The 22,147-nt window shown below is 40.2% G+C and overlaps 1 protein-coding gene across 2 annotated transcripts in view; it reads left to right on the top strand.

Annotated features, from left to right (window-relative positions):
* HECTD4 (HECT domain E3 ubiquitin protein ligase 4) overlaps window positions 1-22,147 on the top strand; it is a 117,515-nt gene that overhangs the window by 61,383 nt on the left and 33,985 nt on the right. For both annotated transcript variants that reach the window (XM_075273114.1, XM_075273122.1), the window contains exons 22-39: window positions 131-250; window positions 637-741; window positions 4,280-4,443; window positions 6,605-6,838; window positions 7,647-7,839; window positions 10,003-10,107; window positions 10,223-10,311; window positions 10,534-10,709; window positions 11,067-11,202; window positions 11,864-12,005; window positions 12,130-12,296; window positions 14,192-14,338; window positions 15,329-15,513; window positions 16,301-16,454; window positions 18,826-19,106; window positions 19,516-19,705; window positions 21,391-21,472; window positions 21,786-21,988. In XM_075273114.1, coding sequence (XP_075129215.1) covers window positions 131-250; window positions 637-741; window positions 4,280-4,443; window positions 6,605-6,838; window positions 7,647-7,839; window positions 10,003-10,107; window positions 10,223-10,311; window positions 10,534-10,709; window positions 11,067-11,202; window positions 11,864-12,005; window positions 12,130-12,296; window positions 14,192-14,338; window positions 15,329-15,513; window positions 16,301-16,454; window positions 18,826-19,106; window positions 19,516-19,705; window positions 21,391-21,472; window positions 21,786-21,988 — 2,873 coding nt within the window. The remainder of the gene's footprint in view (window positions 1-130; window positions 251-636; window positions 742-4,279; window positions 4,444-6,604; window positions 6,839-7,646; window positions 7,840-10,002; window positions 10,108-10,222; window positions 10,312-10,533; window positions 10,710-11,066; window positions 11,203-11,863; window positions 12,006-12,129; window positions 12,297-14,191; window positions 14,339-15,328; window positions 15,514-16,300; window positions 16,455-18,825; window positions 19,107-19,515; window positions 19,706-21,390; window positions 21,473-21,785; window positions 21,989-22,147) is intronic.

Genomic DNA, 22,147 nt, shown 5'->3' on the forward strand with positions numbered 1-22,147 from the left:
GTTACATCATATTGTCTAGCCCAAAGGGAAATATATAAGCTCATTTTAATAGAATTATGTTTTATCTTTGGGATTATTAGGAATAAATATTGTTTTTAAGATGCTTTTCCTTCTTTGTTATTCTGAATAGCTGGTGATCTATGCTGGTCCCAATACCAACAGTCGCAAAGTAGCAGAATATGGTGGAAATACTTTAGGATATGGAAGTAGAAGTGTACTGGGAACTGGCTGGCCAAAGGATTTAGTGAAGGTAAGGGTTTTTTTTTTTTCCTTTGCTTTTTTGTTAATAATTTCTATACTGGTGAAGCTGAAATGTAATTTCAGGTGTCCTATCTGAGAGCAGGGTATGATAGAGTAAGAGAAACTAAGTAAATCCTAAGGAGAGACCGTGAGAGTCCTGATTACCCAACGCATGTAGTTATAGACCCTGTATCTGTGTCTGTACAGAGGGGGTTGTCAATCACGGAGGACTCTTACTGTCTCTTCTAGGAGTCATGTGATGGGGAAGGGAGGGAAGATCAAGGAATAAACTATTCTAATTATTCTTGAAGGATGGGGTACACTGCATGTTAAAAGTAGCTAAGTTTGTGTCTGTGGAGTGAAAAGTAGTAAATTTTGCTTGTTATGTGTTGTCAGGTAGAGGGTGACACTGTTACATTCTCCTTTGAGATGAGAAGTGGTCGTGAGCACAATACTCCTGATAAAGCAATGTGGGGGTTCTCCTGCACTGTCAGAGCTCAGGTACGTTCATCTATATAGACCGAAAGCTTTATTTCTTTCTGCATGATAGAATATTGGTAAGATCAGGCTCAAAAATAGAATCACAAGTTTCTGCAATTGCTTTTTTTTTGTTTTTCGCATGGTGTAGACGCTACCACATTGAGGTATATTATTAAGGACTCGTGCTTTAGTTTAAAGTAAAATGTCATAGCATCAGATATTCTTTTGAGTGGTCACCATGTACAGTAATGCTACGTTTCCAACAAATGGTTATGTTAAGTACTTATTTCCTAAATGATTCTTTCTTCGTTACATTGTTTATAAGACTGATTATATTGGCATCTGCAAGTAGAAAGACAGCTTGATGTCAATATGGACTCAACATAACAGTGTCACAATGTAGTCTTATGGGTCTGGTATATTCCAGAGTATCTGATTATCTGGAAACCAGACCTTTTACAAGGGGGTTATTCCTATATCAGATACTTCTGATATAGGAGTATCTCTGATAAATTTCTCATAGATGCAACTCTCCGATTTCCAGGGTCAAGGGTTCATTTCAATAAATTGTTCCAATGGCAGCTGAGCACACGTGTGTCTTTTCCCAATGCATCTGTAGTATTTGCTGGGAAAGCTCACAGTGTGTACATTAAACATCCATAGCATGGTGCTCCTTTTTTTTCATCCCTTATTAGATGCCTTTGTATGGAGTTGGAACAGCCTGGTGCTAAATTACACTACTCATGCAGGGTGAAAAGACTCTTAGCTGTTTTGTAACTCTTAGGAGGGCGTTCACACTACCGCTGGTGACAGTCAGTAGCGTCCGTAGCTATTGTCCGTTAGAAGATTTTAGAAAGGGACACTAGCTGAACCATCAGAAATCTGTTAAAATTTCCATTCATTTGAGTGGGATTTTATCTTGTGTCCATTTACATTCAATCCATCATTAGTCCATTTTGTTTCCACAGGCAAAAAAAAATCCTACATGCAGGACTTTTTTGTCAGTTTGAAATAAAAACAAACAAACAAAAAAAAAACATATTCTCGACAGACAGCAAGTGTCCGTTATTTTTTTTACATTGATGTCTATGGGTAACGGACTTATAACGGTTCCCTGTCTTCTCTCTGGGAGCTCCGGCTGATGTTACAGCCGGCTCCCAATGAAAGCAGCTGCACGATCTCCGTGCAGCTGTTGTGTTCTGACTGGACGTATCGGTACGTCCTGTCAGAACTAGGCAACCACTATCCGGACGTATATAGTCTATGGGCGGTCTGGAAGTGGTTAAATGGTCACCTTCATAACAGAATCCAATGGTATTATTATTGTTTATTTATATAGCACCACTAATTCCATGGTGCTTTACATTTGGGGGTTACATGCAATGCACAAAATATACAGGTAGATATAATACTAACAGTGAGCGACTGGCACAACGGGGTAGAGGGCCCTGCCCACGAGGGCTTGCAATCTATGAGGGAAGGGGGATAGAGACAGAAGGAGAGGGGGAGACTGTACAGATGGTGGGGTGGTGATAGTGTTATTGGAGGTTGTAGGCCTTCCCGAATAGATGAGTCTTCAGGGCCTTCTTGAAGCCTGTGATTGTGGGGGTCAGTCTTATGTGTCTTGGTAAGGAGTTCCAGAGTATGGGGGATGCACGGGAGAAATCTTGGAGACAGTAGTGTCATAGTGTGAACCCTGCTTTAGAAATGAGGTGAGCATTCATGGTCTCCTCTTTATTCACAGCAGCCATAGGGTAGGAGATCCAGCCCTATTCTTGAGCTTGTCTCAGACATTTATGACATACCCTGTGGAAATGCAATAAATGTCTGAGATTGGGCTTTTAGATTTGGGGGATTTAAAAATATATTTACCTATTCTTGTCAGTTCCTAAGAAGCCTCCTGAATATCTCATTGATAAAAAGAAAAGGGTATGAGAAAAACTATTAAGTGGGCAAGAGATATTGGAATGGGAAAGAGTTTAACATAAGAGTAACTTTTAAGGCAAATCTTTCATTGACCCTGTACTACTATAATGTGTGGATAGCTGAAGGGACTAATACTTACCGTATTTTTCGGACTATAAGACGCACTTTTTTTCCCCCAAATTTCAGAGGAAAATGAGGGTGCGTCTTATAGTCTGAATGTGGGTGGCCGCGCTACTGCCACCGCTGGTTTTCTTCAGCGGCAGTAGCGCGGCAATCTGCAGGCCCCGGCAGCTAAGACAGTCCCCGGCATCTGCTGTAATAGACCGGCGGATGCCGGGGAGTGTCTTAGCTGCCGGGGCCTGCAGATTGCCGCGCTACTGCCACCGCTGGTTTTCTTCAGCGGCAGGAGTGTGACAATACTGCAGGCCCCGGCAGCTAAGACACTCCCCGGAATCTGCCGGTCTATTACAGCAGATGCCGGGGACTGTCTTAGCTGCCGGGGCCTGCAGATTGCCGCGCTACTGCCGCTGAAGAAAACCAGCGGTGGCAGTAGCGCGGCCATGCTGCAAATCCACTCCTCCTCCACAGGTCCCGGCAGTCAGTTAGCCCCCCCCCCACCGGCCCCATACCTTTAGTGATGCAGGCCGGCTCCTGCACGGCGAGGCCGCAGGAGCCGACCTGTTCCGATGACAGCCGGGAGCCTAATGAAGGCTCCGAGGCCTGTCATAGATATATATTACTATCGCGGCTGGTCTATGACCCTCCGCGATAGTAATGTATAGAATCTCCCATAGACGGCAATACACTTGTATTGCCGTCTATGGGACTTGCAATCAAATGATTGCAGGTTCAAGCCCCCTAGGTGGGGGATATTAAAATAGTAAAAAAAAAAAAACACTTAAAAAAAATATAATAAAAAATAAAATAAATAAAAGTTCACCTCCTTTCCCTAGAATACATATAAAAGTATAACATTACTGTGAAACATACACATTAGGTATCCCTGTGTCTGAAAATGCCATGTCTACTAATAGTTTTATGTACAGTGAACGTCAAACTCAAAAGTGCTAAACTGCCGGGTTTTTCTCTCTGTTTTGCCTCTGAATTAAATAAAAGGCAATAAACATTTCCCAAAATGGTATATCTAAAAAGTACACCTGGCCCCACAAAAAAAATGTCCTATACATCCCCATACAGCTGCAGGGTCACCTGTCAATGTGGCCTTGCAGCTGTTCCAAAACTACAACTCCCATATATTAAATATTTTACCATTTTTTTGCCTGAAATTTTTTTTTCCCTATTTTTCTCCTCTAAAACCTGGGTGCGTCTTATAGTCCAGTGTGTCTTATAGTCCGAAAAATACGGTAATTGATGAAATCTATTAAATCACAAATGGCCCATAATGCAGTGTTTTGTATTGCAGTGTGTCTCACTGTATTGTGCTGCTTCTCCCTACCATTTACAAAGTTTAGTAACTCATCTTGTGCAGCCACCTGCCTCAGAACTACTTTCATGTCCTGTTCTCCGCCTTGCAGATTGTAAGGTCATGTTCTCCCCTGTCTTGAGAACAAAGGAGTTGTGATATCGATATTTCCAGAGTCTACATTTTCTTACCATCATTATGTTATTGCAGGAGTCCTCAGAGGATGTTTCAGGAGGATTACCCTTTCTGGTTGATCTTGCTTTAGGATTGTCTGTTTTGGCTTGCTCCATGCTCCGAATATTATACAATGGCCCAGAGATCACAAAAGAAGAACTGACTTGCCATGATCTTTTAAGGTCAAAGCTTTTACAAAGGCAAGTATCTTACGTGTATTGCAGAACATTCCCTTTTTTCTACCCTTGAAACCCACGACTAACCAAAGCAATATCCCACCCCACTGCTAAACTTTAAGAGTTATAAAGCTGATCCAGATACCCTGTGTCTTTGTTAGGGTGCATGCACACTACGTAACGCCGGGCGTGTATGAGAGCCGTACACGCCGGCGTTACAGTAGGGCTGCCGAACACTTCCCATTCACTTCATTGGGAGCGCTCGTAAACGCCGCTGTTACGAGCGCTCCCATTGAAGTGAATGGGAAGTGTTCGGCAGTCTGCTGTAATGCCGGCGTGTACGGCTCTCATACACGCCCGGCGTTACGTAGTGTGCATGCACCCTTACATTGATGATTTACTATTATCTCTTTGTAAACACACAGATAACAGAGTCTATTCTCTACAAGCATGTGCAGATTATGTGATCTGTATTTATAATAGATTTCTAGTAATTATAGGTAGTGTAATACGTCATAGTGTCCTGTTCATCAAGCTGGGAGGTTGGGTGAGGGGGAGGCAGGAAGTGAGAAGAGGAGACAGCAGGCAAAGCTGCTGAAACTGGAGGGTGGGAAAACCCCTTTAATATTCTATTACATTTAGGGCGGTTTCACACCAGCGCCCAATGTCCATGTCGGCAGAAGACTGAAATCTGCATTCACTGTCGGCCGGTGAGCGTCTTCTGCTCTCCACGGTGAAACCTTCTTTTTTTTTTTTTACCGGACAAAGTCTTGCATGTCCGACTTTGTGTCTGGTTAAAAAAAAAAAAAAAAACAGTTTCACCGCGGAAAGCAGAAGACACTCACAGGCGTACACTTTTCAAACCCATTCAAATGAATGGGTTTGAAAGCTGCCTGCCGGTTTCCGTCTCCTGCCCAGTTTCTCAGGCAGAAAATGGAAACCTGCAAAACGGACATCGGACGACAATCCTTTCTTTTTCTTTCTTTCTTTTCTTTCTTTCTTTCTTTCTTTCTTTCTTTCTTTCTTTCTTTCTTTTTTTTTGTTTTGTTTTCCTCTAAATACTGAAAGCGTTCTCAAAGTTTCAAGGTGGTGTTTGATAACATTTCAAAACTGCTATACTGTGCTGTACAATATCATATTCCTTTATTTCTATGGTCTTTTTAATGCTTAGAGGGAGATACTGCATACACTGGGTGATCCTATCAGTGACTGGCACTGTACGCACAGTCATAGAGGGAAGGGTATCAGTCACTGTTAGGACGACCATAGACTACATTATTCCTTCTAAGTATAAAGTAAAGAGAGAAATAACTGAATAAATAAGTTATAGTGAATCTTTTCCCACAAAACTATATGTCAATCTGCTCAGCACCTTCTGCCCTATAACGTGATGCCTGCAGATTAGACTGTATATTCACGGTGACAGATTCCCCTTAAGCCCCCTGCCCAGCTCTCATTGTAAACCAGTCCATAGTGGCTCTACAATGGAGGCTTTGTTCTGTACTGTGCTTGATTTGAAAGCATTCAATGTAGATAAAGAATGTCCATAGCTGTGTCCTCTACTGTGCCTGTTCTGAATGCTTCCGTCACCATCTTAGAACATCTATGAACACAGCAACCAGCAGGGCCTTATCTGTGAGGGTTTCTTTGAGCCCTGAAATATTTAGCTGCTTATGATGTAACACAGTGTAATGTGTGACAAATTTCACCAAAGAACATATAACGCCTTCAATGAACATAAATGCTGTGAAAATTTATCTCTAAAGGATCATCTAAAATCAGTCAAAATTTTTAGCAAAGGCAAGTAATGATCTATGAAATTAGGACAACCATCTTAAATAAACACATGACTGCCTTCATGATCTTTAGTAAGTTTTCTTTGTGAAGTCAGGTAGTTATATTGTTCCCTTGTATTCTCTCCATTGTCTTTGTTATTTCTGGCGTAAAACACATAGCTTCCAGTTTACCACGGCCGTCTAGTAGGACCAATAATAAGGCACCACTGTGTTTTTTAGTTAGACTTCATACTGCCAGAGTTTTTTTCCTTTTACTGGTCTGTTTTGGTTACTTGTGTTTTGTACTTAATTATAATCAATTGAATTCTACTAATTAGTAAAGTATGATTTTTCTTTGATTCCATGTTTTGTGTTGTTGTTTTTTAATCTGTGTTTTTCTCTGTTTTAAGGTGTCAGTGGCAAGTGGAGGCAAATGGTGCATTGTCCCCAGCACTCACTCCAAGTCCATCTCCTCTTCCCCTTACCATAGAAGAGGATCGAGAGTTTACTTATCCTTCTGATATTCTGTTACCACCATCAGGAAATTACTTTGAGCTGCCTAGAATCCGGCTTCCTCCCGGGATAATGATCAAATTGCGTGAAATTTCCGGTCGTGCTCGGCCTCAGTTTAGGCCAAGTATAAAGTAAGATATAGGAATTTGACAAGCATGTCTTTGGAAAAAAAATTGTAGTTTTGTCTGAAAGACTAAGCATTGCATCCTCTCCAAGCTTTTCCTTGCTTTGTAGTACTCTACTGTGGATTGAGCTGCAGCCACTCCCATTCACTTTATCACTGCTAAGATACAGTTCCACTGTATGATTGTGGCATCACTGTGTAGGAATTTTAATAATCTTGTCATGTCAGTTTTCTGGCACAAAAGAGGTGTATTTTTTACACTTAGATATTTGCCCAGAAATGTGACAATTTGTCAGTTTTCTGGTCAAGGCCGGGCAGGATGTCTCAGCCCGACAGATTTACTATAAATCATTCCAGAATATTTGTGTGAGTTATTTTTATTTTGCTTATTTATATAGCACCAACATATTCTGCAGCACTTTACAGACTACCTAAAATGTACGACAGTCCCTAACATGCCTGGATTTCTATTCTGGTACATGGAACTTGCTATGGTGCACCACAATTAAGTTGCCGGAGCCTCTCAATAGTTCTGGCGCATTTGCTTTCAGCATACACACTATTAAGACCAGCGCTCAATTCAGCAGTTTTTATCAATTCTCCCCAGAATTGGTAAACCAGAATTCTCCTCACTACGGTCCTACTTATGTATAGAGTTAAGTTGCACAGATCATTAAGTGATGGTATATCCTAGTGATGAGCCATCACTAAGAGATAAGTATATCTTTCAGACTTTTTTTCTCACATTCTGTCAGCAGATAAATTGTTTTGCTCTTCCAAATCTATAAAGCTAAGATTTATTTCTTACCATACAGGGAGGTAATCCAGCCAGATGTAATGGAAGAAATGGTAGTGTCCTGTGTCATCAAGCATTTAAATTTGGTTGATGCTCTCCAGTCCTTGATAAACTATCAATATCGTGAGGAGCATTTAGAAGAGTATGACTTGTTATGTAAAATAATGGGCGAAACCTTCAAGAAACTGAATGCCATGGAAAGACAATTACAGGTAAAGCTGATTGTAATTCATTGTAAAAGTTAAATAAGAAAGCAAATGTTAGGTTCGCTTCACAGCCACTTTTTTTCATTCCATGACCAAGAAGTTGCAAGGTAACAATAAGAACGCTAGGCCATCACACAAATGGCAAGTTCCTTTAACGGTTACAGCCATGTAAAAAGTAAGGTTATGGCTGTCAGAATATGGGGACACATATGTGACATGAATAAATAAATACATTTTTTTTATTGTGCAAAAGTAGTAAAACATTAATTCTATAAATTGGAGATAGATATATAGATCCGATATAGATATATATATTGTTGAGGTAGTGACCTCCGCCAGAATACGGGTCACTTCCAGTGGTCAGTCACCTGCTCCAAATCAATCATGCATGTGCGCGCTTGCTAAGAGAGACTCTGACACAAGGTGGTTCAGTTTCAATCTCAGACCATGCTGGACGCTCTGGCTGCTCACACAGTACTGAGGTTTATTGAAGAAGTTACAGTTCTTATACAGGAATGCAAGAGATAAGATAGTAGGCAGGCTAGAAGCATATGTGTCTTGTATCCGGGTGCGTTGTCAGTCTCAGATTGGTCCCTAGAGTGCATGATGGGCTCATGTTCACCTCGTGAAGTCTCTTCGTAGTCATAATACATCCCCCTCATGATAACTTCATAATATCTCTTTTGTTCTCACAGTCCCGAATACAGGCACCATCTTAGATTATATAAGGCATTAACAACTTCATAGAAAAATATAATTTCTCAATCAGTATAAAGAATGTATAAAAATAAGAATAGACATGGTATACCTTCACAATATATATATATATATATATATATATATATATATATATATATATATATATGTGTGTGTATATGTATAGATACATATATATATGATAATTTCCCCACCCTTGCTACAAAAAGTAATGACCGTTCCCCAATGCATTGCATGTATCCAAAAATGCCTTAACTTGTACAAATTGCTCTGATAAAATAAAATAAAAAACCTTATAGGACTATGTTAGGGAAATATTAAAAAGGTATTGAGGTGATAGATCCAAAAATGTAATCTCTGCCTCTGAAGGCCAAAGTATGCTATGCCATGGGAGTTAAAGTGGTTGTCTGGGATAAAAATTATGTTTTGAATTCGGCTGGGAAGGTGCAAAAAAAAAAAAAAAAGTCTGTCCTCAGAAGCTCCAGTGCCTCCCATTGTGGTCCGATCCTGCTGCTTCATTTTCTTTAGTCCTCTTTAGCCAGGCTTTGTCGCCCCATGTCCCTTTCCTTGGACTGATGATTGGTCTCAGCAGTCACATGCGGCGGGGACTGCCAGGGAAGGGAAACAGCGGAGCAGTAGTGCCGGATGTGGTGGCAGGCATCGGAGCATCGGGGCACAGACGAGTGTTTGTTTTTGGTTTTTTTGTTTTTGTTTTTTTTTTACCTTCCCTGGTCTAAAATAAAATTTAAAAAATATCCTGGACAACCCCTTTTGTCTTGGTTTTATAAAAATCTATTCTTAACTCGATAGGCTAACTTTGGTTAGTTTAAGAGGACCTTTCACCACATCCCCTCCAGTGCTTGGCATCTGTTAATAGCATCCCAAAGAATCAGTGCGGTTAATTTTAAAGCCTCATATGCAACTTAATGCTCTGTAGTATCAGGTGGGCAGTGGGGGTGTGATTGGGTGCTCCAGTGAGAAATAGACTGTCAGAGCTCACAATCCACACCTTTTGCCTGACACCGCCCTCCTGACAGTACAGAGCCTAAATAGCATATGAGGCACCAAAAGTAACAGTGATTGCTCAGGACTGGTGGTAAATAGAGAAAATGTTCCAACTGGGCTGGAAGCAATTAAGTGGAGCCTATTAAAAGATGCTAGACTTGATGGGGGTGGTGAAAGGTCCTCTTTAAAATATGGAACACATAGATGGTCAGGCTTATTTTGTAGACAGTAGTGATATTAGTTTGATTGATATTGCCATTATTCTTGTATCTGTAAACTTGTGATTTATTTTTGCTGTGTATTTTGTTTTATGTTTTATTATATTATATACTTTTATCACACTGATATCAGTACATTGTGTGGTTTAAAATCCTTATAAAAATAATGAATATATTCTATAAATTGGAAAGCAAATCTTTTACCTTTGGAAGTATACATTTTTGACAGAGTGTTGCTGAACTGGAACAGAAGTGGCACAGTGAAGTGGAAGATGCATCTAATGGAAAGTTGGAGAACAATGCTCCGTTCTTTTATGACTACCATTTTAATGAGGTAACTGAACCCCCATGACCCTTCCAATATACCAGGCCTCATTGTCATATATATTTCTCTAAATTGCAACAAATCTGTCAGTAGTTAATTCCTGTTTTTAATGGTTTATCCTTAGAATAAAGTGAAGGAATTAGAGCTGTTGTGTTCAATGAAAGAAATTCTTTTTGATGGGAGTGATCCTGAGAATATGGTTTTATCCCTCAGGTAGGTAAACCCTGTGTTTCTTACAGTGGATTTTGAGGATTTTACTTATATGGGCTGATATTATTGACGGTATTATACTTTGTGTGGTTGACTTACACTAGTATATTGCCTGATATCGGTTAATACTGTTCCATTCATTACTTAGGGTACAGGATGCAGTGTGCAGAGTGTGCAATGCCGTGGGCATCTTTAAATTATTTTATTTATTTATTTTTTTCTCAGGGAGAAGTTTTTCCAAGAGGTGAACTCTAGCATACAGAAATCTTCACATGCCATGGCGAAAACAAAAATTCTAGTGAAGAGTCTGATGAATCGAGCAGAGTTACTGCTGCATGTTACTATAGCAGCACAATCTGGCATCACTAGAAGTATATCTGGCACACCTACTGAGCCTCCAGGTATTGAAACATAAATTATGTATATGTTTATGCTGGGTTACATCTTGTCTGCCACCTTAGAATACTGTGTTGCCCTGCGACGTGCACTAATGCAAGTGAATCAGCTTGCGTTGTGACCGTGATGTTGCTGCAACCTTGACTCTGAGATACATAAAACTGAACACTGTTCAATAGTTTTGTGACTCAGTCAGTCGCTGCAACATCAGAGTTTCAATGCGACCCCATTCACTTGTATTAGTAAAGGTGTCACAGGGTGACATTGGAATCATTGTTTGCACCAGAAGTCACTGCTAAAATCACCTTGTATACTTGTAATTGTAGTAAGGTTTGGAATTATATTCTGTTGATATATTTCAGCCTGTAAATCTATATCTGAGGCCAAGGCGATATCCCATGCAATGCGTCAGCCAGTCTTCCTAAGAAGTATGTCTGCACCTTCTGATCTAGAAATGATCGGCAGTAATGACCTGGAGTTTAATAGATCCAATCCCAGGTAGGCATCATATGTCCATCCATGTTTTCACTTATAATTGCCGAACCTCATGACTTAGTTTATGCTTATAAAATGACTGACAACATTTTACTGCAATTTGTAAGAGCTCTTTTTGATTATTTTACTGAAATGAAAGGACCCTGTGGATAGTGCAGAATCTAAAAACAGGCGGTCACAGGTGAATGTTAAATGAATGACCTGCTGACCACTAATATGTATGGGAGTGTCATGATTAAGTTTACAGTAGCAGTTCTTGGGCAGATGTTGTAAATATAAGATTTCATTATGTTCTCAAGGGGGATTTGTAAGTGTCAGAGGTGCCTAGCAGAAGCTTATTACCCTTTGCCTATTGACAACACATGCTTGCACTATTACACTCAATCTGCATGCAGAGAGGTGGACCGAAGGATTAGCTGTTAATTTTTTTGGCCAAGGACTATCAAAAGATTACAGATTAAGACGTCCAGGTATTAGGAGAAATTAGCTTTTACTGTGTTTTCTGATTCCTGTGGTCAGGAATTTCACTTAAAAACTCAATATTTTTCAAAGAAACAGAATTAAAATATATAAAATTCAAAGAAGAATGAAAAAGTAGAATGAGTTTTGGCCTAATAACATAATGTACATTTACAGCTTTGAGTGTTTATGTTGATTTTTCCAGGAGACGTAATGCAGCAAGTCACAGAAGCAGCTCTTTTACTCTTCTACAGTCTCTGGCTATCGAAGATAGCCGAGATAAGCCAACATACAGTGTCTTGTTAGGTCAACTGTTTGCATTCATTGGGACCAATCCTGACCAAGCTGTAAGTCATACTGTAGACCTATTCATGTTTTGCATTGCATTTTTAGGAATAAATTAATAGTGTTAGGTGGTAAGTCGGTACTTATATTGATATTTACAAAACATTCCTATTCCATCTAATGAAGGTATCCAGCAGTAGCTTTTTACTTGCTGCACAGACCAGATGGCGACGTGGTAATACGCGGAAACAAGCCCTAGTGCACATGAGGGAGCTTCTAACTGCTGCTGTTCGTGTTGGAGGAGTAACTCATCTGGTTGGACCAGTTACTATGGTCCTGCAAGGAGGACCAAGGCAAGATCATCTTTTTCCACTTCATTCTAGATACATTGCTCTGCAGTAGTTGAGGTTCTAGTAACAAAGGGCAAAGCTTTAGAGAGGTTTCTAGTGTGTGTGTGTGTTTGTTTTTTTTTTTTTGTTTTTTGTTTTTTTTTTTAATAAGCTGTACATTATCAGGTATTGTGATAAAAGAACAAGCGTTTCACCTGGTCGATCCTCTACTAGTTGAGTACAGCTTTTATTTGGCCATATACTCGTTCACCTTTACATCAAATCCCTGTCCTCCGTGGTATATGCTGTACTGTGTTTTCAGCTGAGATTCCAATGTAGGCCAGGTGTGAAGGCTCTCGCCTGGCCAAAGCCACATTGACCCAGCCTCTGGCCTACCTGGCCTTGCCACGGGCAAAACTGCGATCACCTTCTTACTTTTACCGTCCGCTCTCACCCTGAGAGAGGGACCGAGTCTTATAGGATTATATGAGACGAGCCTTCTAAAGTTTTATATTTATTAACCCAAGAGGGTCGATACTAGACAACCAACATACATAGAGGTATATGCTAATGGACACAAGCTTATATGGTTACAGAAAGGTAGGTTACAGTGCAATAAGATAAAAAGAATAAAAGATTAGAAGCAGAAATATAATACCCAGTTGGGTCTCCGGAGTTCAACTCATGAAATCCAGGGCACAGTCCTTTAGAGTCCATAAGTAGTTACAGTCCATAAGTAATCCTTAGGTGGTAAGGGTTTGACTACCCCATTAGCATAGTAGTCCAAGGTGTATGGTATCTCCATAGGTAATAGAGACCCTAGTCCAAGGGATTAGCTTCCACAGCATCACAGCACTTCGTGACACATCTCAGCAGTCCAGCAAGAACAAGAACCTGGGGTCTTGTCATGTGTAACAATATATCTCCACTCAGCCCCCTCCCACGATGAGGTCAGCAAGGTGGGCAGCTCTCCCCCTCACCTTGTACCAGTATGACTATATGCGGTCATAACACTTTAAAAGTCTTCTATGGAGTCAGCTTGTCTGCTAAAAGGTGATAGCAAGGCTCTGTCCACTGATCCCAGATACCCCCTGCTAAGAATAACGAAATTGGCACAATCCTGATAATGCCATGCCCAGGTTGAGACAAAGGAATGAGCCACGCTACCTCCAGGAAGGAATTAGGCTTGGACAATTGGACACTATCTCTGGCATCTTGCTGATCAGGTCAAGTAAATTAACAGGGCTAAAGGGAAATATATCTGAGAAGGCAGTGAAAAAAAACATAACTCTGGGCCATTCATCACACCAGGGCACTTCTTTTTTTCAGCACACAGATGGCTATAACTTGCCTATATACTGTATGCTTCACCTTTTCTTCATCGGAGGTTCCATTGCTGTTGCCACTGTGTGCTGACAAAAGAAGCATCATTTAACTTAACACTTTAATCTTTTTTTCTTTTTTTTTTTTTTCTTTTTTTAATTCAACTCTTTGAAACAGTTGATGCTAACACAAAGAATGCTTTTTCCAAATTGTTATTCTCTCAGAAAGATTTTCATGCCTACTTAAATGTGCATGGTCTTGGTGTAAGTCCTATTACTGCTTAAAATAGTTACTTAAAGGGTTTTCTGCTAGACACAACTTTCCATATGACCAGTTATGGAATAGGAGCATCTTTCTGTTAAACAGAGCAGCTTTCCTTGTGTACATGATGTGACAAAACAGATTTTAAGTCTCTTGACATGGGGTGGTCCATAGCGTTATAGAAAAGTCATTGGGAAAGTGAATAAGTAGAGCAGTCCTAAAGCCCTAAATATGCCATTATTTTTATTACATTGTTGTCCTTAGTATTTGTATATTGTGCATTCTATTACTTGTTTTTAGCTGGTTGTAAAGATTTTTATTTATTTTTTTCACAGAATTGAAGAGCTTACATGTGGAGGAATGGTGGAACAAGTTCAAGACGCCTTTGGTGAAACAATGACTTCAGTAGTCTCACTGTGCGCCCGCTATCCTATTGCCTGTGCCAACAGCATAGGTTTATTGTGTACCATACCTTATACGAGGTAAATCTATGCACAAATGGATTTTTTTTTTTTTTTTGTTTACCAGAGGTTTTAACAGATTCTTTCAGAACTGTACTGTAAAGACTCCACATCTAAATGTAGACTGGCATTGTGATGCTGCTGGACCACGGTTAAAAACAGGGTTATTTCAGAATAGCAGTAAATGATGGATCTACCATTCATAGCCTCCTAACATACTTGTGTAGTTTTACCAAAGGTGAACCTGCACCTTAAAACATATGTTTAACAGTTTCATTAAAGAGTTAATCTGTTTAGTAGGAAAAATGTTAAGTAACTTTGCAGATACCTACATTTTTCTTTCTTATACAAATTTTGGACTACAATGTATAGTGAAGTCCAAAGATGCACTTACAATTTTACTGGCTTCATAAATGAAATTTCCCAGAATCCCTTGCTAACTTGATTTCTATGTAGGTGTTGCCTTTTTGTCTTGACATCAGACACTATGATGTAGCAAAAAATGAAGTCCGGCCAGATATTTCTCTAAACCCCTCTGTAAATACATTTGTAAGAAGCGGGTAGAAAGCCAATACTAGAAACCTGTTTGCTGCTTAGATCCCTTCAGAATAGCAGGATCGGGCATGTTGAAATCCAACGGTTCGATCCTTGTCTCCCCCAACATCTGCTGTCATGGTGCTCCCATAATCATTAAACAGTCAACAGTCCTTATAAAATTGTCCTGATGCAATTTTATTCTGTGTATTGCTAGTTTTACCCTTCTACTACTTTGCTATATCACAGCCATTTTAACCATATTCCAATTAAGCAGTTTTAATGCTTTTGATAGAGTAAAACTTCAAGTTCTTCACGTTTTTTCCCTAGAATTCATAGGCTGTCACAGATTTAGCAACATGGTACTTTATAGTCAAATAAAACTGAAAACATTTGCATGTGTTTGTGTTACAAAGTGAAATAACTGTATTTACCACCTTGGAAAGCTAAGATATCTTCTATGTGTTCATCATGAAGGAGTGAAGAAAAGTGTTTGGTACGCAGTGGATTGGTACAGCTCATGGACAGATTATGTAGCTTGAGTAACCAGACTGAATCAAGCTCCAGTGAAAAGCAGACCAAGAAGCAGAAAGTGGCAACCATGGCATGGGCTGCATTCCAGGTTCTAGCCAACAGATGTGTGGAGTGGGAGAAGGAAGAAGGTTAGGATTCTTTTCGTCCATCGATAGTAAAGCTGTGTTTTTTCTCCGACATGCTGATGATGCATGTCTTCTGGAGCTAGTTCCTTGGATTTTCTTGCACTAATTTTTATTAAAGAGGACCTTTCATGGGTTTGGGCACAGACAGTTCTATATACTGCTGGAAAGCCTACAGTGCGCTGAATTCAGTGCACTGTTGGCTTTCCTGATCTGTGTCCTGGGTAAAGAGCTATCGGTGCTGGTACCGTAGCTCTTTACAGTCACAAGGGTGTTTCTGACAGTCTGTCAGGAATGTTCTTCTCCACAGCAGCGCCTATCGCGCTGTACAGTGTGAGCGGGGAGGAACGCTCCCTCCTCTCCTGATAATACTAGTCTATGGACGAGCACTGTGAGCAGAGAGAGGGGCATTACTCCCCGCTCACACTGTACAGCGCAATTGTCGCTGCTGTGGAGAAGGACGTACCTGACAGACTGTCAGGAACGCCCTTCTGACTGTAAAGCGCTACGGTATCGGCATTGATTGCTCTTTACCTGGAGCACAGATCGGGAAAGCCAACAGTGCGCTGAATTCAGCGCACTGTCGGCTTTCCAGCAGTATATGGAACTGCCTGTGCCCAAACCCATGAAAGGTCCTCTTTAAAGATGAAAAGACTTTACCATTATTATTTGATATGCTTAGCCTGTATGTGACCAGCGTGCCTGCTTGTATATTATTGCTTATTACATATAGTAAGTAACCATTGTAAATGTTAACTTTTAAAATTGTTTTTTTTGCCATTGTTATTTATAGGGGGATCTACTGAGGCTGTACATTCGGGTTTGGCTCGACAGGTGTCCACTCTGCTTACCAACCATCTGGCACGGGCCACTGAGTGCTGTGGTAACCAGGCTGCTGGGAACGATGCACTTCAGGACGTTCTCAGCCTTCTTAACGATCTGTCTAGGTACTGCAAACCTCTAGACTAAAGATGAATCTTTAGTTCATAATATGACATTTAACATTAAGCCCTTCTTTTCCTGAAATATGTCACATGAGGCTTTAGGGAAGGCCAGTTTCAGGTGAGCTTACTACAGAAACACCTTCGTGCCTGTGTTGGATGAGTACCCAGCCAGACTGTGTGTCTGACCCAAGTTCACATCATAGCGATTGATGTGTTACTTTATCATCAGTTTCTATTTCTACACAAATGTTAAAGAGGACCTTTCATCAGATTGGGCACAGGCAGTTCCATATACAGATCGGGAAAGCCGACAGTGCACTGAATTCAGCACACTATCGGCTTTCCCGATCTGTATATGGAACTGCCTGTGCCCAATCTGATGAAAGGTCCTCTTTAATTTTCAGGTACACACAATTTTGCACTTCCCATTTTGACTAAAATTTGTACATTAAAGGGAGCCAAGCATTAAAAGGGTATTCCCATGACGCTTGTTCACTAACCTGCAGGTTGTTGTGCTCTCTTCACTTCCTGCTTTTCTCGGCACATAGGTGGGCGGGGTTTCACTTGCACGGGATTGGTTGTAAATGAATTACCACAGTGTCAAGCTGATGTAGCAGAGCTGGATTTGAGTCAGTTTGCATTACATACAGAGGTAACGGACTCCCTATCGAAGCCCTTATAAGCCAATTTCAATTAAACCGACTGATAAGAGCTCAGAAATCCTGAGGCTCTCTGAGAAGCTCCGCTACTTAAAAGACACAAACAGCTCAAAGCTGCTCTCAGCCCCTCCCTCCCCCACTGAGAGCAGGCAGCTACATCACTTGACAAATGAGCAGATAATCCCAAGGGCCATAGAAACGGAGCGTAAACAATGAAGTGAATAAATTAATATAGCGGCCAAACAAAGCAATTTTGACAAAGCAATGCATTTAGGAAAAGTCTTAAATCCACATAAACTAGCAGTATAGATAGGATCCTTGTGATGGGACAACCCCTTTAACTCCACCAGACCACTTTATAGCGTATATAGCCTTATGCATCTCGCTCCGTACACCTTATAAACCAGGGGTCGGATACATCCCTGAACAGCTCCATGTGATAGCCAACTGTCAGCCCTTTACTGGTCCTTTATGAACTATCCTAAGGAAAAGCCATTATAAAAAAAAATAATTCTGAATAACCCCTTAAGTGTTTGGATACTTAAATTAATTTCTTTCTGCTTGCCTCCAAATCGCCATATTATAATTTTGTTTCCAAACTAGGCTTGTAAAGTCTCGATAAATATATAATATATAAAATGATTGACAATTGACTTTTTTTTTTTTTTGTTAAGTTTATTGGTTACAACTGGGGTTGAGCTGATCTTGAGATTTCAGGATCGTTTTCAAAATCTGATTTCTGTTCATTTTCCATTCAAACCCGATCCTAATGCAAGTCAATGGGATTTTTTTAATAATCAAAGATCAGATTTTTAAAAATGATTCTATTAACTACACACAATTTTTGGAATCCAAAAATTGAATGCTTTAATTTTTAGACTCCACGCTGTGTAGTGATTAAAAAAAAATTTAGTCCCCCCTGGTGTCCACTTACCTGCACAGATCACTGCCGCTCCGCGTTGTTCTCGCTCCTCTTCTCTCTCATTTACAGGCCTTCAGAGCGCCGTGCGCGCCCCTAGCTCCCAGGTTAGTGTTACAGACCTAGGAAGAAGGTCGGGGCTTGTGGCTTAGGAGAGAGTGTGAGTATACTGGACTCTGTTACATCTGCATTACTGTACATTGATTTGTCTATCTACTCTTCTGCTTCGTCCCTGCTTTATCGTATACTCAGTACTGCTACATCTGAGATGTAGATCTCAGATGTAGCAGTGCTGAGTATACGGTGAAGCAGAAGAGTAGATAGACAAATCAATGTACAGTAATGCAGATGTAGCAGAGTCCAGTATATGGCACAGCAGGCAGGAAACACGCTCGCAGGGGGGTAAGCGGCCGGATGCCGGCACAGGCTATGTGCTAGCTGCATCCATTCATTCCTATGGGAGCGTGCTATTCAAAACGGTAGTTTTGAATAGTATTCGCTCATCTCTAGTAGCTAACATTGTTAGCTTTTCCCACAATGTTTGGCCTGTAGCAAAGCATTGTGGGAAATAACCTTTGACCTCGATCCCGCCTAAAATGATCGGGATCGGAATTCCGATCTTTTCTGATCCCGATCGCTCAACCGTAGTTACAACACGAGGTCCATGTGTGTTCATGCTTCTCTGAACAGAAATCCATTACATCAATCTTCTGTGTTGTGAAACAGTTGGATGTGTGTTTGTTGTATTGATTATTTATTACATGCACTAATTGTAACTAACAACTGTTCTACACAGGAGTCAAATAGGGAAAGCAATATTGAGCCAGCCAGCTTGTGTCTCCAAGCTTCTCTCTCTGCTGCTGGATCAGCGCCCATCCCCAAAGCTTGTCCTCATAATACTCCAGCTGTGCCGTGCCGCTCTGCCACTCATGAGTGTGGAAGATTGTGGCAATGTGGAACTCCCACCATGGAGCTACTCCGTACCGTCTCTTAACAGTGAGCAAGAAGATCCTAGTGATCCAGCCTCGAAGATTGCGTCACTGCTGTTGGCAAAACTGGCTGACTATGTAGTACCAGGTACATTCACAATCTACTACTTTGGGGATGGGTATAAAAACTATAAAGGTGGACGTAAAAATCGAATATTGTATGTTTGTTTTTCATTATAACAGCAGTATGCATTACTTAAAGGAGTTGTCTTGCAACAATATTGTTTTGCCTATGCAAAGATAGGCAATACGATATTATTATTAACACCCGTTTGAATGAAGTGATGGTCATGCATTTGGACTGACAAACATAGCTGGGGGTTGTAATAGATCGAATGAGGTGAAAGAGCTCACCCATCGCTCTTTTTAAATTGAGGACAAAGGATTCCCTATGAACAGACACTTATCACCTACCATGTGGATAAATGATAAGACGTTGATCTATAACACGGATAATGGTTAGCTTTTATTAATACTTATTTGTCTTCCTGTTGCAGGCTGTCAGACTGTTCTCTCCCCAACTGCATCTGAACCAGACAGCAATTTATCCAAAAGCAGTCCTAAAGGCTCTCAGAAGGGCGATAAAGATACGGGCGAGGAAAGTGAAGCGGTGGATGGCAAACTTTCAATTTTCATTCACAAACGGGAAGATCAGTCATCTCACGAAGTCCTGCAACCTTTACTAAGGTAATAAGCAGAGGACAAGGAAGGAAATATTTTGCAGTTGCTGTGATATTTTATTCTTTCCCATTTACTAGTGAAGTTATTGTAAGCGAGATAAATGACTACGTCAGCAATAGTTGGAAAATGTCAGCTTATATGATTTGTACTACAGTTTGTTAGATAAAGAAGAATATGAGACCTTCTCTAAAATATCATGGTAGTTAGGTGTCCCATTTCTCATGTAGCATGTCCCATTTCTTGTGTTCTGTGAAGTTTGCTGGAGTGGCAAGTTTCTCAAACATGTGCCAATAGGTAAAATTATTAACACGTTAACAATTGTGTATTTGCCAGATTGGATACAAACAGTATATCCGCTGGCATATTTTATGGCCAGTGATAGATTTTGTATGGACTTGTACTGAATATGACCACTCAATTTAATTCCTCAAACAACCATCAGTACCTAACAGTACATCTTATGTTGTTCTATTGTGTCTTTGTAATATCTAAGTGCTGTCTCCAGTCTTCCAAAATTTACTTTTATTCCATATTCAAATTAAGCATCACAAGTCAAAAGACTCAGCCATTTACAGAACAACTCAAGCCCCAAAGTTATAATGGTACGAATGCTGTGACATTAGCAGAGCACATCAGTCACAGCATAGGGGCCGTGCTATGGCATGGAGAGCTTGAGTTGTTATACTGCATCTCCACCTCCCTTTAAAACTCCTAATTTGACTATGAAATTTAAGTAAAATTTTTGGAGGATGGAGGCACATGGTCATATCATAAGGACACCGATGAACACGTGAGGTGTACTGTAAGCTACTGATTGTGCAGGGAAGTTATGTGATTAATTTAACCCTGTTATTCCCTATTTGATAGGATAAGAGCTTCCTGATCAGTGGGGGTCTTACTGCTGGGACCAAGGAATTCTTAAGAACAGATGTCCAGTTCTCCGTCCCAGTAGAGCGGCAAAACAAGAATGTGTTCTCTCTCCATTTATTTTCCTTTAGAGTGCCAGAAAGAGCCAATCACTGTACTCCACTATCTCCAGCACTCCGAATGAATGGAGTGGTAGGGTGTAGGCTCAGCCTGCTGCTCTGTCAGGGTGTGGGAACCGGACACTCATTCTTGGAATTGTTTGGGATTCAGGCAGTTGCACCCTCACAAATCATAATGTAATTATTATTTTTTTTTTTTAAATAAATGCTTGAGATAATAGTTTGAAGTGCCCCCTTCTTTGCATTACATCCATACTCCCCCATACTCACAAGCAAAAACTGTGAGGATTTCTAATGCTAATAAAGAAACTGGACAGAAAGGAGCAGAAAAAATAAATTAATTTAAGATCTAATTAATATCAAAGAGTTTGGAAGTTTAGATAGAGTTAAAGTATCACACTTATACATCTCAACAAATAAAAATTTGAATTTACATGGCAGAGGAAATTATCTAGACAATTAATTTATCTTATTCAGCTTAGAATCTATGTGTGTCATTAGGATCACCTTACAGCCCCTGGGCCTTGCTGTGACAACAGGGCTCCCTAACCTTATGTGCCATTTACAGTACTGTCTGTTCATATTCAGCAGAAGGGTCATTAGATCCCTTTAAGCACCTGGGCCCAAGTGCAATTGCCGTCTGTATTCCGCTATAACCTAATTCCATCTAACTGCTGGTTATCACTTTCTACTTTGTTTCTATAGTAGTTCCGAGGGTCGTCCATTTCGGCTTGGCACTGGCGCCAACATGGAGAAAGTGGTGAAAATGGATCGAGATATGACCAAAGTTAGTCATTTTTTTGTTTTATTTTCATTTCTTATAATTTGTGTCAGTATATGCAGAAAAATAGTTTAGAACTATTTAGTGAGAAATAAGGAAGTGTCCTAAATGGATATAATAAGACTTTGACTAAATATTATAATGTCTTATTTCCAATGTGTGTGATGGTTGCTTAATGGTAAACCCAATATGAATCAGTTTGCACTTTTTTTAAAAAAAATATAAAGCATATTATGCACTTTGGAACTAATTTATCTCAGTGTATATATGTATTGCGATCTTGGATGATTTTAAATTGATATGTTATTTTGTTGTTTAGAGTGGCTGCTGTGAAGTTATCACTGAAGAATCCGCTGCTGCCCTACGTAAAGCAACCAAGTGGGCCCAGTCTGGTTTAATAGTGAGTGTAGGACCACCAGTGGAAACAGTCAGTCCAGAAACTGCAAGTGGTCTTTCTACTGGAGACAAGAAAAAAACTGCCCAGACTTCTGTCTGTAGAGAGAGAAATTCTGATCTTGCCAGGTACAGACATGTAAACATTATAACCTTTATATTGCATTTTAGAATACGGTCACCAAAAAATACTGTGAATTGACTTTTAGGAACATATAATACAGTATCTATAGCATATGACCAGCTTTTAGGTGTGTTCTGTTGTTGCTCCGCAATAGAAGAGCTTTC

Source organism: Leptodactylus fuscus, chromosome 1 (genome assembly GCF_031893055.1).
Source record: "Leptodactylus fuscus isolate aLepFus1 chromosome 1, aLepFus1.hap2, whole genome shotgun sequence".
Lineage (NCBI taxonomy): Eukaryota > Metazoa > Chordata > Amphibia > Anura > Leptodactylidae > Leptodactylus > Leptodactylus fuscus.